The 13,364-nt window shown below is 48.1% G+C and overlaps 1 protein-coding gene across 2 annotated transcripts in view; it reads left to right on the top strand.

The window, feature by feature from the left end:
- The window catches only part of LOC115617228 (collagen alpha-1(XXVII) chain-like), a 154,861-nt gene that overhangs the window by 116,061 nt on the left and 25,436 nt on the right, over window positions 1-13,364 (top strand). For both annotated transcript variants that reach the window (XR_003994535.1, XM_030507476.1), the window contains exons 35-37: window positions 777-830; window positions 1,577-1,630; window positions 3,080-3,187. Coding sequence is in view for 1 of the 2 variants with exons in the window: in XM_030507476.1 (XP_030363336.1) it covers window positions 777-830; window positions 1,577-1,630; window positions 3,080-3,187 (216 nt within the window). In the remaining variant the exon portion in view is untranslated. The remainder of the gene's footprint in view (window positions 1-776; window positions 831-1,576; window positions 1,631-3,079; window positions 3,188-13,364) is intronic.

Here is a 13,364-nt window from a genome sequence, read left to right as displayed (position 1 = left end):
TGCTCCCGGCTGCCCTCCTTGGGAACAGGACATGATGGGTTTGCACAAACACCCCTTCACTTGCTGTAACACGTCCTTGCTGGGAGCCAATCCCATGCTGCTCCTTCTCCTAAGCTGGGAGCTGCTTTGACAGGCTGGGATTGCTCTGGGAAGTCATCACTTGCAGACTGGTTTGGTGCGGGACAAGATGTATGGATAGGTCAAAGCTTTATCCCCTTTATCTCGGTGTTTCCTGAGCTCTCCTCCTTGCAAATCACTTATCTTGGATGGACACACACGGGATGTAGCTGCCCTATGGCTGTTGTACACCCAGTGCTGAATTGTAACCTCACAGCCTGTCGCCAAGATCCGTTTGTTTGCCACCTTCAATCCATTCATTTTGATGCCATCAAAGATTCAGGTTCTTCTTCCTCAGTGATGCTGGGGTTCAAAATGCTGTTGGCTTTCTTCTTCCTCGCTCTGGTTGTGTCTGCTACAGCGCTGCATGCACCCAGTATTGCTGCTTTTCTGCTAAAGGACCATGCCAAGGGAATATCTTCTTGGCACAATCACTAATTCTTGTCCTTGTGAGCATCATTACAACAGAGCTGGTGTGCACTGGCCCTGTGCGAGCAGAGGCATTGGTGATGACAACCTGTCCTTTGGACCCCCTCACAAACTGAAGTGAAGGTGTTTGTGTAGGAGAAGGAAAGAAAGGTCAAAATGAGGGGTGCAATGGGAAGTGCTTCATGCTCAGTAAACTGCTTGTCTCCATGTATGTGCTTCCTTCTTTTTAGGGTGATCCTGGCCAGTTGGGAATCCCTGGAGAGCAAGGTCTCGTTGGCCAAAGGGTGAGTATAGTTGCCTTCTGGATGAGCTTCTTTGCCTTAGTAGTTCCCCAGAGGATCTGTTCCCAGAGAATCTGTTCCCTGTTCACTCATAGCCTGGACAGACAGATCCTGCTCTGAGCATCCCATAACCCTTATGGTGCTTGTTTCTTCTGCGGGTGATGGCAACACCTTCCTCACAGAGCCTGTCAGCTCTAGCTCAGCATCCTACGTGAGCATCCCCAATGGTACAGTGCTGCTTTGCTGTGACCCCCTCACGTATGAAAGGGGCAGTGTGGGAACAGACCCGTCCTGTTCACCGGGAGTGTGCAGGGAATGCTGGAGCAGAAGGCAGGCATTAAGCAGGGAAACACTGGCTACACTATGCACACGTGGGAGGGAGCCAGGGATGGGATGAATGCGTGGATTGAGGCCGGCCGTGCCTCTTGTCCCTTCTCAGGACTAAGGTCAGTTGTTAGGGCAGGATGGGGAAGCCTCAGGTTAAATGAATGCAGACCGAGCCCCCTTTTCAATGCAGGGAAAAGGAGGTCTTCCCATCGGGTCTATGGAGGAGAAACTATGTCTCAGAATAAAGCAAGAGGCTGAATTCCTGCTCTTGCTCCAGGAAGAGCTTGTTCAGCATCAGGGTGTGAGATAGGACACGTCAAAGGGCTGGGATCCTGTCACTTGCTGCCAGGAATCATCTGCAGAAAGCTTAGTTTAAAAGCATGTTTATGCACAGCCTCATGGTGCTTGCTTCCGTCTTACAGGGAGAATCAGGGCTGGAAGGGGACAGTGGGGCGCCCGGGCCGGACGGTGTCAAGGTAAACCTCACTCTCATGGTATGCTTCAGCTCTCACATTTCTGTGCGCTTAGGACCCAGTGATTCCCAAGGCCAGGTTGAAGCCAAAGGGGTTATTGGGTCCTCTGGCCAATAAGCCTCTGCCCTGCTCGCTCTAAGGATTCTTTTCCTGCAAGCACACATAATGGACTCCTCCTGTTTCACTCCTCTGCCCGTGGTTTTGGCATCTGATCAGATCTCCAAAAAGGTCAAGTTCTTCAAACTCTGGTTTCCAACAATTTGTCCGTTTTATTTGAGTCTTTGCAGATTCAATTTCCAACTAATCAGGAATTCCAAGGCCTGGCAGGGGAAACCAAGAGCTGTCCATCACTCTCCCCTGCACCACTGGCCAGAACATTGCTAGAAAGTAAAGAAACCAGATGCCCTTCCTCTTGGCAAAGCCCCACAGGCTCACTTCAGGGCTTGAGCTGTGCTCTGTATCTAACTGCTGTGAGTTTGCTACCTGGCCTTTGGAACAGGCCTGATTCCTGTCCCTGAACAGCCGGTCTATCCAAACAGGCCAACAGTTTTGTTCCATGGAAAGAAAAAGCAGCCAGTCCCACAACAATGCAATTTATTGCTTCGTTCTAGTTAAGCTGTTTGCCATGTGTCTCTATTCTGCTTATCTCTTAACATTGGACCAAAAGACTCTTCTTTAAAGACAGTCAAGGCTTCTGTATTCTCTTGCCACCACTAACTGTCCCTAAGAGCTCCTGCACCAAACCAGTTCTATTCAACCTGAATGTGCCTTTGCACAGAAGAGCATTTGTTTAACCAGAAGAGATGTTGCTGTGCTCTCACTATCATAGGTGCAAGTGGGAAATGACTGTTAAGACCAGTTGGTTGCACAAGTGTCAGGTGCTGCTGTCAGTACAGAATTGGCCTTTTTGACTGTCTCCATAAAATTCAGTGCTATCAATTCTAAGAGCAGTGATTTGACATGATACCTGCTGCTCGGGCCGCAAATCCTTCACCAGGGCGAGATGACACTGCTGTGCAGAGTGTTTATTTGAGCCTTGGGCTGATTCCCATTTGGCAGCAGGAGCCAAGAGGCTGCTCCAGACAAACCTGTCCTATTATAAACCTTGCAGCATCCCAAGCTTAGGCAAGAGAGACTTGCAGCTCTCGTCTGCCTGTCTCATTCATGTGGGAGGTTCAGGCCGTATTGCAGGAGAAGCAAAGGGGTTCACATTACCCCATGTAATGGGGGAGTTCCTTCCCCTCCAGCCAAGACATTCAACAAAAACCAAGAAACCTGGTTTTGCTCATGTTTTAAATGTCAAGTGTATTATGACTCATCCTCATTCATCCTTTAGCTTGCAGGCTTCTTCCTCTCAGACTCCTGAAATATTAATTATGTGGTGGGTTTTTTGCCTTGTACAGTGACCCATGTGACCCATATGAAAAACTCCCACCCTCCTCTCTTCCACAGGGAGACAAAGGAGACCAAGGCCTGGAAGGAGAGAAAGGAGAAAAAGGCAATGAAGGACTGAAGGGAAAGGAAGGGCCTCCCGGATATCCCGGCATCACAGGTGTCCGAGTGAGTCTGGAAACCAGCCTGCTCTCCCCATGGGGTCCCTGGAGCAATCACTGCTCTCCCCTCCGAGCTGCACAGGCGGGTATCAGATCACTGGGGTACAGGTATTGGCCCAACACAGCCCCTGTGCTCTCCATAGGGTCACCTGCACCCTGGATTCAAAATTAGCAGTTGCATCTTGCCCCATAGGATTGGCTCTTGTCTAAATCCCTATGTGCAAGATGACTTTAACCTTCCTGATGGAGCCCAGAGATGTAGCACATGCTCCCCAGCTCAGGCTTTTGGCACAGAGGGCATACACTGAGCTGCAGAAGGCAAACCAGCTCGTCTGAAAAGACAAGATCCTTTTGCACTAAAAGGAAGTTTGCAGTCCTGTGTCTGGGAGGCCAGATTGCATTTAAACCCAAGTAAGAAATAAATGGGCTTTTTCTTTCATATTTTTTTCCCTTTTTTCCTTCTCTTTTTGTTTTAGACAAGGGCAGTGATTGCTGTAGGCATTAATATGACTCTACCAAGGCATGCCATGTTACAGCAAAACTCCTGGGGGCAGCCTGAGAGGGAGATGCAGGCAGTGAACCAGGACACTGCTTAAAGCAGGAGGTCATCTGAGATGTGGCTCATTGCAAATGTTGTCATAAAGTATGTTATTTTTGCAAAGAACTACATCCAGGAGGTGGTTTGATCTTTCCATCAGGATACGTACTTGAGATGTGGATCACTTCCCTGCTCTGCCATAGGTTTTGGGACACGGTGCCTCTGCTGCATCTGTAAAATGGACCATCTCGCAGGATATAGAGAGAGATGTGCAAAGGATGGCGAGGAACTGGTTTTCTCCTGGCTGCCACTCCAGCCTTGGCCTGGATACTAGAAATGGCCAGCTTTTGCTTTCTCTCACTTCTGTTTGATGATTACTTGCTTAGTTCTGGGTTTCCCCCTCAAATATAGAAAACAAATAGACCAAATTAGCAGCAAATTATCCCTGGATCCTCAATGAATATCCTCGGCATGTCTGGTTCGCTTAGAGGTCTGATCGTGGTGTCATAGAAAGTGTGATTTTGGCTCTGAGATAGTCAGCAGGGTCTGGCCTGGGGCTCATTCAGTGTTGCCAGATGAAGGATAGCTCTGCCCAGTGCCCCAGTGGGCTGCTCTGCAAGCCAAGTCAGGTCCTTCTGCTTGAAATGCAGCCTATGTGAGCTTGACAACATGATTTATTCATTGTAATTATTGCTGTGGATCAAAGCTGTCAGATGTGTGGACTCGTGAGGTTCTTTCTGTGCAGCAATAGCCTGGCTGGGTTGGATGCAACCAGCCTGAGCGGAGCGGCCGTGCTCGCGTGTAGCACAAGTCCTATTCCTAATGCAGCCAGGGAACACGCTGGCTCCCACCCCACACGTCTCTGGATGGAGCCCAAGTCTGACCAGGTTTATGGCAGCTCTGAAATCCCTGCCCAGGATGGTTGGGAAGCAGTAGGGCAGACAGCTACCTCTGAGAGCTGGGAGGATGCTCCCTGTTGAAGCATGTGGTTTTTCCCTTTGGTGACATTGTGGCTGTCTAAAAGAAGGACAGGGAGAAGGGTGTGAGGAGATGGAAGCAGCAAAAGGGCTGGATTTATGTTATTTTTGGGCTGAGGTTGGGATGTGAACACTGACTTGACTAGAAAGTGGAAACATTGGCTTAATACTGCCATGCGGCACCATAAATGTACAGAATAAGGTTGTAGTCCTGCCCCAAATAAGGCCATCCTTGGGCACAGCCCCCTGTATCCACAGGGAGCTCTTTGCAGGATTGGGACCATACCAAGGGGTGGTAGGGCATGGGGCGGTTCCCAATATCCCAGCTCCCTCCCAGCTCCATGGACAGCCACCCTCAGCACCCGCCCCTCCATGTGCTGTACTTCTGGCTGGTTCACGTGTTTATATAGTGCATGTTTTAAGAACCAATAAAAATACTAAACTCATGCAAAAGCCATATTAAGTTATAGAGTATGAAACACAGATTCTCTCAGACTCCATCCCTGTCGTTTGCCAGCATGTCCCTGGGAACATGATGCCATGAGGAGTCAATAGAGCCAAGATTCCTGCTCATAATCACTCCTTTTTGTGTTTTTTTTACTGCAGACTGCTATATTTCCATCTACTATTTTAATATGCTGCTTTGTGTATCCTTATGTCTAAACTCAGGGCAGACTGTCAGAGACCACATAGGCTCCAGATAGCATTGCCTCCCCTGCCAAATGCCTGGCCATTACCTCATATATAGGCTGGTGTTCCTGTCTTGCTGAGGTAATTTAAAAGATGGAAGTCCTCTGATAGAAGAACAAATAATTTTGTCTTCCCATTTTTGAGACTTTTATCCTACCTTCAGATAGGTACAAATATCCATGGGATCTTCCTTAAATTTCTGCCAAGATCAAGCTGACAGCTCAGAGATGCTAAAGATTAACTGCAACCCTCCTCCTCTTCAGCTGAGAATTGGAAGCTGGAATATCAAGTCAACCCATCCTCTGCAAGGCAATGCCACAAAAGCCACCACAGGCACAGCCCACCCCAAGCCTGTTCAGTGGACAGAGGTTTTTCAGGCTGCTGGACAAAGATAACAAATCTCTTGTCAGGGAAGAATCCTGAAGGTGTTCACCCAAAGGCAATGCCAAGTTTGCACGGTGGGAAACCCATCCAGGATTGGTAGGAAAATTCCCTTGGGAAGGTGTGGAGGCACTTGCAATGCAGGGAGGAGGCATGTTGGGTTTGGGTGTGCTGCAGATACTGTGCGCTTACACATTACACATGTTGCATATGGTTTTAATACATCTGACAGTGTTAACACTGTCCAATACTCAGTTTAGATGGTTTTACAGAGAACTTCAGCTATTACATCTTCATTTGGTCTTTTCTGTCATGACACTCAGAGTCCTTACCGCTGTGCTTCGCTGCATTCCTGCCTGGACCTGCTGACTTTTCCCTGGGTTAGAGATGTTTGCTTCTCCTCCAACTGTGCTGCTCAACTACAAAGGGGAGATGATGTTTCTGTGCTGTTAGTGGGAGAGACATACACAAGGATCTGTCTAGTTACCTGTGCCAACAAACTAACCTCCCTTTGGGAGTGTGTAGCTCATCTTCTGCATCTGGAGGAGATTCATATTAGCTTAAGGAAGCTGGTGCCCATCTGCAATCATGGACATAGAGAGAAGCCTTGGGTTGGCCTTGTGTTGCCCTCTGCCTCGGTACTAGAGGGGTTCCACAGAGATGTGCCCCCCCTGAACGGCAACAGCCTCTGGAAAAACCCTTTCCATCACATGTTCCTGCAGCTACACCCCTTCTGGAAGATTTTTCCTTAACACCAAGGACATGTTTAGTCTTAGTCTTTATTTTGCTTATGTCTAAAGGAATGTGACACTTGAGTACTGAGTGTCCTGACGAGTGTAGGAAATGAGGCATCTGATTGCTCTGTAACGCTTTATTGCTGGTACATTTTCAGCCCATTTTGTACATACTGGTCTGGGCCAAAGGCCTGGTGCTGGCAGCACCCTGTTGTGGCTGGGGAAACTTGGCAGGGCATGTACAAGCTTGCACACCATAGGGAGATGGCCAGTGCAAGGGATAGAAAGAGGCTAAGCAGTTCTTTGGTCTGCACAGTCATAGAGCAACCTGGGAGATGGCAGATGAAGAAGGGATGCACTAAAGCACCTTCACTGGTGGTAAAGCTGGAGGAAGCATAAAAGGTCTGTGGTGCTCTTCTGGGTCATAGATTCCACACTTCAAGCTGAGGAACTTGGCTGAAAGGAAAGCTGTAGTGACACTAGCTGTAATCTTTCCATCCAAGACCTCTTGATAGGATTTCCCCAACTCACTATGCATTCAGCCAGCCAGAAGAAAGACATTCACCCGGCAATCAATCCCTACAGCAGGGACATATCTGGCTTTACTGAGCAAGGCTTCATTTTCCAGGAAGCCATCCTGATGCTGATGGACACCAACAGCACAACCAAGCTTCCCTCAGCACTCAAGAAGCATTGTTGAAGACTGTTAGCTCTAACTTGGCTCAGCCATTTCCAGCACTAACGTATCTGAAAGCCGGTTTCCACTGCGGTTTTAAATCTCAAACAAAAGCAGCAGGGAGGCCCCAGCCACGTCCCTGGGGATAGTCTGTACGTGATTCAAAGCCAGTGGATTTCAGCTAGCAAACCTGGCAGCTGAGCTGGTCCATGAGTCTCCCAGCTGTGGCTGGCAGGTCTTGAGGCAGCTGGAGCTGAGATAAGTGAGTATCCTCTATCTTTTGGTCACTTTGTCCAAGTTCATAGTGCTCCCTTCAATTCCTGCTCAGCAAAGGCATGGGCTAGTTGTCCCCTGGTCAAAAGAGAGAAATCAGGGCATCTGAAACGCTAATACACAGCTGAGTGCAAGATCCACTTGCATCAGAGTTGTGCATCTTTCCTGAGCTGCTGTCTCACTTATTATCTCCTTCCAGTGCTTTCAATCTGCTAATACAAGCTTGTCGCCTTCACTATCTTGATTCTCTTCTGGACTTGGCCATCTGGCCTCTAGTTGGCTCCTTTGAGCCACAAAGAGCTGCAAATCTTTTCCCCTTGCAGAGCACCAGGGATTGCCTGGGAATCTTCATTGGGAGAGAATGGCTGCAGATGCAGATCCTGGGATCAACAGAGTGGGGAAGTCCACTGAGGATCCAGACTTTCTGTATGGGCAAGGATATGTCTCTGCAGCCTGTGGGGAGACTGGAAGATACAACAGGCTGTGGAACCCTGCAAGGCATCCATCAGTAATGCAAGTGTCATGGTGTAGTTTGCCAGAATAAGAAGATAATTTATCTACTGACCTCTAAGTGTCTGAGAGGATAGTGCCACAGAGCCTGAAATACCCAGAGAACTGTTGGAGGGTAAAGGAGCTGGCTGCCAGTCCATCCTGCCCTTTGCGACGGAGGATGATAAGAGCCAGAGGCTGAAGTCACTGGCATGCAACCAGCAACCTGGACTCAGGCCCCTGCAAGCAGCCACCCCAGAAGTGCTTCTCCCCACTGCTTCTCCTCTCCACCTACAGCAAATACAGCGTTTCATCCCTTCCCTTGGAGGACAACTGATCCACCAGTGGCTATGCAAACAGCCCAAGCCAGTTGGCAGGAGGGAGGTGGTGGGTTTCCAGCTGCGCTCCTTAGCTCTGCGCTGTGGTTTTCGTAATGTGCTGGTTGTCATACAAGGCAGACATCTGATAGCGAGGGGTTTACAGTTCCAGGAAAGCAATTGGAGAGCCCTGTAATACTGAAATACAACATGCTCCGAAACAAGAAAATCCCTCATTGTTCAGCAGATCTAGGAGCCGAGTTCTTCTCTTTTTCCACTTCCTTTTTAACCTGAAACCCTATCTGCGGTGTCATTCTTGCCATGTCAGGACTTGCAAAGCTTTGAGCCAGACCCTCCAATGGTATAAATCACCATAAACAATTACATCAGAGAAGATCTGGCTGCATATGCTGGCCCTGCTGCATAGATGGGTTCTGAGGTTTCATAGAAAGGGCTCTGAGGGTTGGTAAACCCCTTTGCTTTGATGCAACAAGGTCCAAAGTCCTTTCATTTCCTCTCCAAGAGGATAAAGTGATGGAGCTGGGCTGGGGTAGAGATCTAAGAAGGTTTACTGAGGGAACTCACAGTGCTTTGCACAGGATGAAGCCACTATCCAGCCCAGCACAGAGCACTGGGTGAGCTTGCGGCTCTTGGCTCCAGCACTGTGGTCTCAGCCACATCACTCCCCAGAGCGGCAGCAACTTCACACGCAGCGCTGGATGATGTCCTGAGTTCAGCATCCTTCCCATTGTGTTCTCATTTTTCCATCATCTACAGGCTTCAGTTCTGAAGTGGAAGGAGGACTTGCTGGCCAGGATGGACCTTATGCACTGAGCTAGCAGAGTTGCTCCGGACACTGTGGTCACAGCTGAGATGGGGCTGGTTCCTGGGCTCTGTAACACCGGAGGCCCATTCCCATCCATTTGCTCTCTCACAAAGTTGTCCAAACATCACTCACAGCAGAGTTTGTCCCAGAGTGGGGTTTTTTTGCTCTTTGTTCTTTTCTGTTTCCTGCCACTGAAAAACACGATTCCAAGATTTTCTGCAACAAAGCGCCTCTCTCTGCTGTCGCTGGGTCCAGCCATTCACTCCCAACGCATGAGCTCAGTGACAGCTGGCAGCACCACATCATTCCATGGCATCCAGCTCCCTGGAAACACTGGGGCTGCCGAAGGACAATCCTGGAGTTACTTCTGGTTTTAATCTCTGCTTTCCATGCAGGAATCTCTGGGTTTTTATAATGTGCTGAGCTGCTGTTTCCTGGGAAAGCTGTTTCTCATGCCTGGTCTATGGGCTGTCTGTGGAGCTCTCACTTGAAAGAGGTTTCTTAAACTCTCGTAACTGGAGGGCATGGGGTTACCCTCCAACTGAGCAATGGAAGGGATGCAGGATACTGGGCTTGGTGTGCAGGGAAGGGCTGTGAGAACCCTGGCAGTGTGTCAGTGGGAACAGAGAGCTCCTCGCACCCTTAAACTAGGAAATGAGTATTGTTATTCCTATCTTTCCCTTGAATAGTGTATTAGCAGTAGATAGACAACATAAAGTGACTCACCTGGGGTCATGCAGGTTGGTCAGTGGCAGAGGGGGACTGGGAGCTCCCCAGCCCTGCTCCTGTGCCATGGCTCAGCATGGGCTCTATTGTCTCATGGACATAACAGCAGATGCTTCCTGAGCCAGCTCTGCTTGCCAAAGGGCCCTTTGCTGCAGAGCTGAGCCTCCTGGACTTGTGCATGGCCCACATCCCACAGCTACACAGGAGGAGGGGACACAACACGACTTTTCCTGCCCTACAGCCTGTCCTTACCAGTAGCTGCTATATTAGCAGAACCAGTCTCTATACTGGACACCAGTTTCTATAGCTGAAGGTGCTTGCACTTGGCCATGATGTGTCATTGTATCACAGCCTTGGAGTAATATACCTGTGCAGACCAATATCCAACAAAGCCATAAGCAGGTATTTGCCTTGCCTCAAAAATCAAAGGCAAATGAAGTTGCTCAGGAATGTAGTCAAACGTGCTTAAACTCTGCTTTGAATAGGGTGAGAGCAAGGGTCAGGGTGAGTGCCTCTCTGCATAGCTGCAGTCCTCAGGTCTTTTTCCTTCCCTAACTGGAAGCAGTGTTGTCATCGCTGGGCAACTTAGCTGCAGTCAGCTTCTCCTCCTTTTGCTTTAATCAGTGCTGACGGCCCCAGGTTCAGTCTGTTGTGTGGAAATCTCAACATCCCATTTTATAGATTTTGTTGTTTGCGAGACTTTATTGTGGGGGGTTCCCCCTCTTGTTTGCTATTCCAGTGTCTGTAACTCAGCCCTCCAAAACCATCAATGTGGAGTGGACCAGGGCTGCCTATGAGCCCAGGGAATCACAGAGCTGCCCCTGCGGAACCACTGCTTGCAGTGACCAAGGTCCTCTCCTATAACCTAGGGGCCATTGGCCCTGCAGTGTTGGCCAGCTCTGCCGGGTCCCTGTGCCGCTCGGGCAGGCAGGCTGAGCCCAGCTGGTCTTCGTTTAGAGTTAATAGCAGTTAGAATGAGCCAGAATGTGAAATGAATCCCATTGTCTTGGCACGGATTCTTTCCTGACTCAGGCGAAGGAGACGCGCTCTTTGGGCAGTTACTTGAAGATTCCCCTCCTTTATTGCAAGAGAGGATTTCGTTCTCCTCCTCTTCCACAACCCCAGGGCATCTGTGTCCTTCAAAAGGAAGATATTAACCCTTAGTGGGTTTGGGGAGCTCATTAGTGTATATCAGGGTTATATTGCCCAAGTGCTGTGGCTATTTCTTTATTCCCAGTTGTCAGTTTGCAACACCGGCTGATTCTTTGGAGCATTTTGGTGTCATCATGTATGAAAGCTTCACAGCTCAGTGGGGATGAGGGCTTGCACTTTTCCTGCACTTCATACCCACCCATCAAGCCTTTTGGTGGCACTTTTGTCTGCTGTGCTTCCTTAGAGATGAGGAAATAAAGACAAGGAGGGATTTTCCTAGAAATAACAAATTAGTGGCAGTTCAGGGCTATCAGACCAAACCAGACCAGCTCAGACCACAGCACCATTCTGTACATGATTCTCTTTGCTGCCTCATACAGTGACTGCTCCAAGAAAACAAGTTAAATAGACTTCTTCATCTACAAAACCCACTTATGATATATTCAGAGCAACATCTGTATGCAGCTAAGAATTTGCATTAAAGCAGAGAGTTTGGGATACAACATTTTGGTTTGGATTCCACATTTTAAGCTAAGGAAGTTGGCTGAAAGGAAAGTCATAGTGATGCTAGCTATAGTCTTTCCATCCGAGATCTCTTTATAGGATTTCCCACCTCACTTTGCATTCAGCCAGCCAGCTGTACCTGCACTCACCACTCAGCTTCCACAAGCAGGCCAAGAGCCCATTACTTCCCAGTGATCCCAGTGAAGCCCTCTGAACCTCGTAGTACAATCAGGTCTTTCTTCTCAGGAACAGTTGAGTCTTTCTTCTCTCCCCATACTCATTCAGGAGCTGCTGCCCTGTCTCCTCCCCTTCCAAACTACTGCTAAGCAGAGTGACTATGAAATGTGTTTCTTATAAATCTGAAACATTTATGTCTTCAAATGCCCGGCCCCAATAATCCCACTAATTTCCTGAGTGCTTGTGAACTGTCTTCCATAGGGGGAGGCTTCTCTCCATCAAAGTTTATTAAGTAGAAGTTCTCATATGGAGACATTGCTGAGCGGTAGGAAATTATATGGGGCTTTTTCATTTCCCTTTAAATGAGCTTGCTGGCCAGGCCCTGAACAATATGGGCATGGTCATCCTATGTTTCCTCATCCTACCTTTATTGGTGCTTTAGCTTTTCTGCCCTTTCTATGTCCAGTGCCTCAAACTATCACCATTGCAGTTTTTCCTCATCACCATTGGCACTTTCTTTTCTTTACTCAGTAGCTACATTCTGGTTTTAGTATTTCTTCCTGCCTCATTGTTGGTAGGGAGGAGTGACCTCAGACCTTCACTCAATGACAATGGACATATGCTCCTGTTCCACAACAGTCCTGAGTCATCTTGAACCTGCCTGAGACAGGCTTTGGGAAGTGACCTTTTCAGGTCTGTGCCCTCATAGAGCTTCCTTCCTGTGCCGTGCTCTAAGTCTGCAAGCAAAACAGGAACATATCTATCCTCTGAAGTGCCAAGAGGCAGAGTTCCATTGAGTCAAACCAGGACGGTGAGTCACGTCTCGGTAACCACTTCCTCAGACCTAGAGCATCACTGACTGTGGGGGGAATTTGGGTCTGGATTTTAACACTGTTTGTTGTTTGGCTCCATCTGGGGCATATCTCTCTGCAGTTCGTTCAACTTCCTTACTTTGTTTTTTCTGGTGGTTGTTGTTATAACATAGATTTCAACTGTTGATGTTTTGAGAATTTAAAGCTGTGCCGCTCATCTCTTTGCTCCCAGTAAACATCGCTGTGCCGTGCAAGAGACCTGACTTTGCTGCCAAGGCCAAGAGCAGCTGAAAGCCTCTTTTTCCTTAAATATTAATCAATTTGCATTAGAAAATAAACCATTTAGCTTTTCCCTTAGGGAATATCTATGGTCTTCCTAAAAAAACTTATAAAACTGGGTCCTTAGAGAAGCTGGCAGTGGAATTTCAAACATGATGATTCTTTTGCTTTCCTTGCATATTTTGGCATACCTGAAGCCACATGACTTTGTAAAACCACTGCTTTCCACTGTCCCTAGTCACAAATACCATCATCTTCTGGAGGTACTGATATGCTTCACTAGTGAAGACTGCAGCATATAAAGAGAAATCATCATTTAAAAATAACCCTGCTCATGGAAGAAGCTTGGAAAGAAGATTTGTTTTCTCAGCAAACCAGTAACCCAAAGCATACAACAAAATGTGTGCAAACCCAGAGAATAAAAGCATCGAGTGTTTAGTGCCTTGGCACACGAACCCAACTGATTTGAATCCAGCAAAAAGAACTTGGAATTAATTACCCTTATGTATAGGCTTTTGTACAGTTTCTGCCTCTCGTTGCTGTCTCTGTTAAAGAGAGTAGGAACCCTAGGAACAGTGAAAGAGGTACCAGAAGGTGCTGGATTCCTGATGTACTTCAGAGACCGTGGATGAA

This window comes from Strigops habroptila, chromosome 15, assembly GCF_004027225.2.
Source record: "Strigops habroptila isolate Jane chromosome 15, bStrHab1.2.pri, whole genome shotgun sequence".
NCBI classification, from domain to species: Eukaryota; Metazoa; Chordata; class Aves; order Psittaciformes; family Psittacidae; genus Strigops; species Strigops habroptila.
This window is presented reverse-complemented; position numbering and strand designations above follow the sequence as displayed.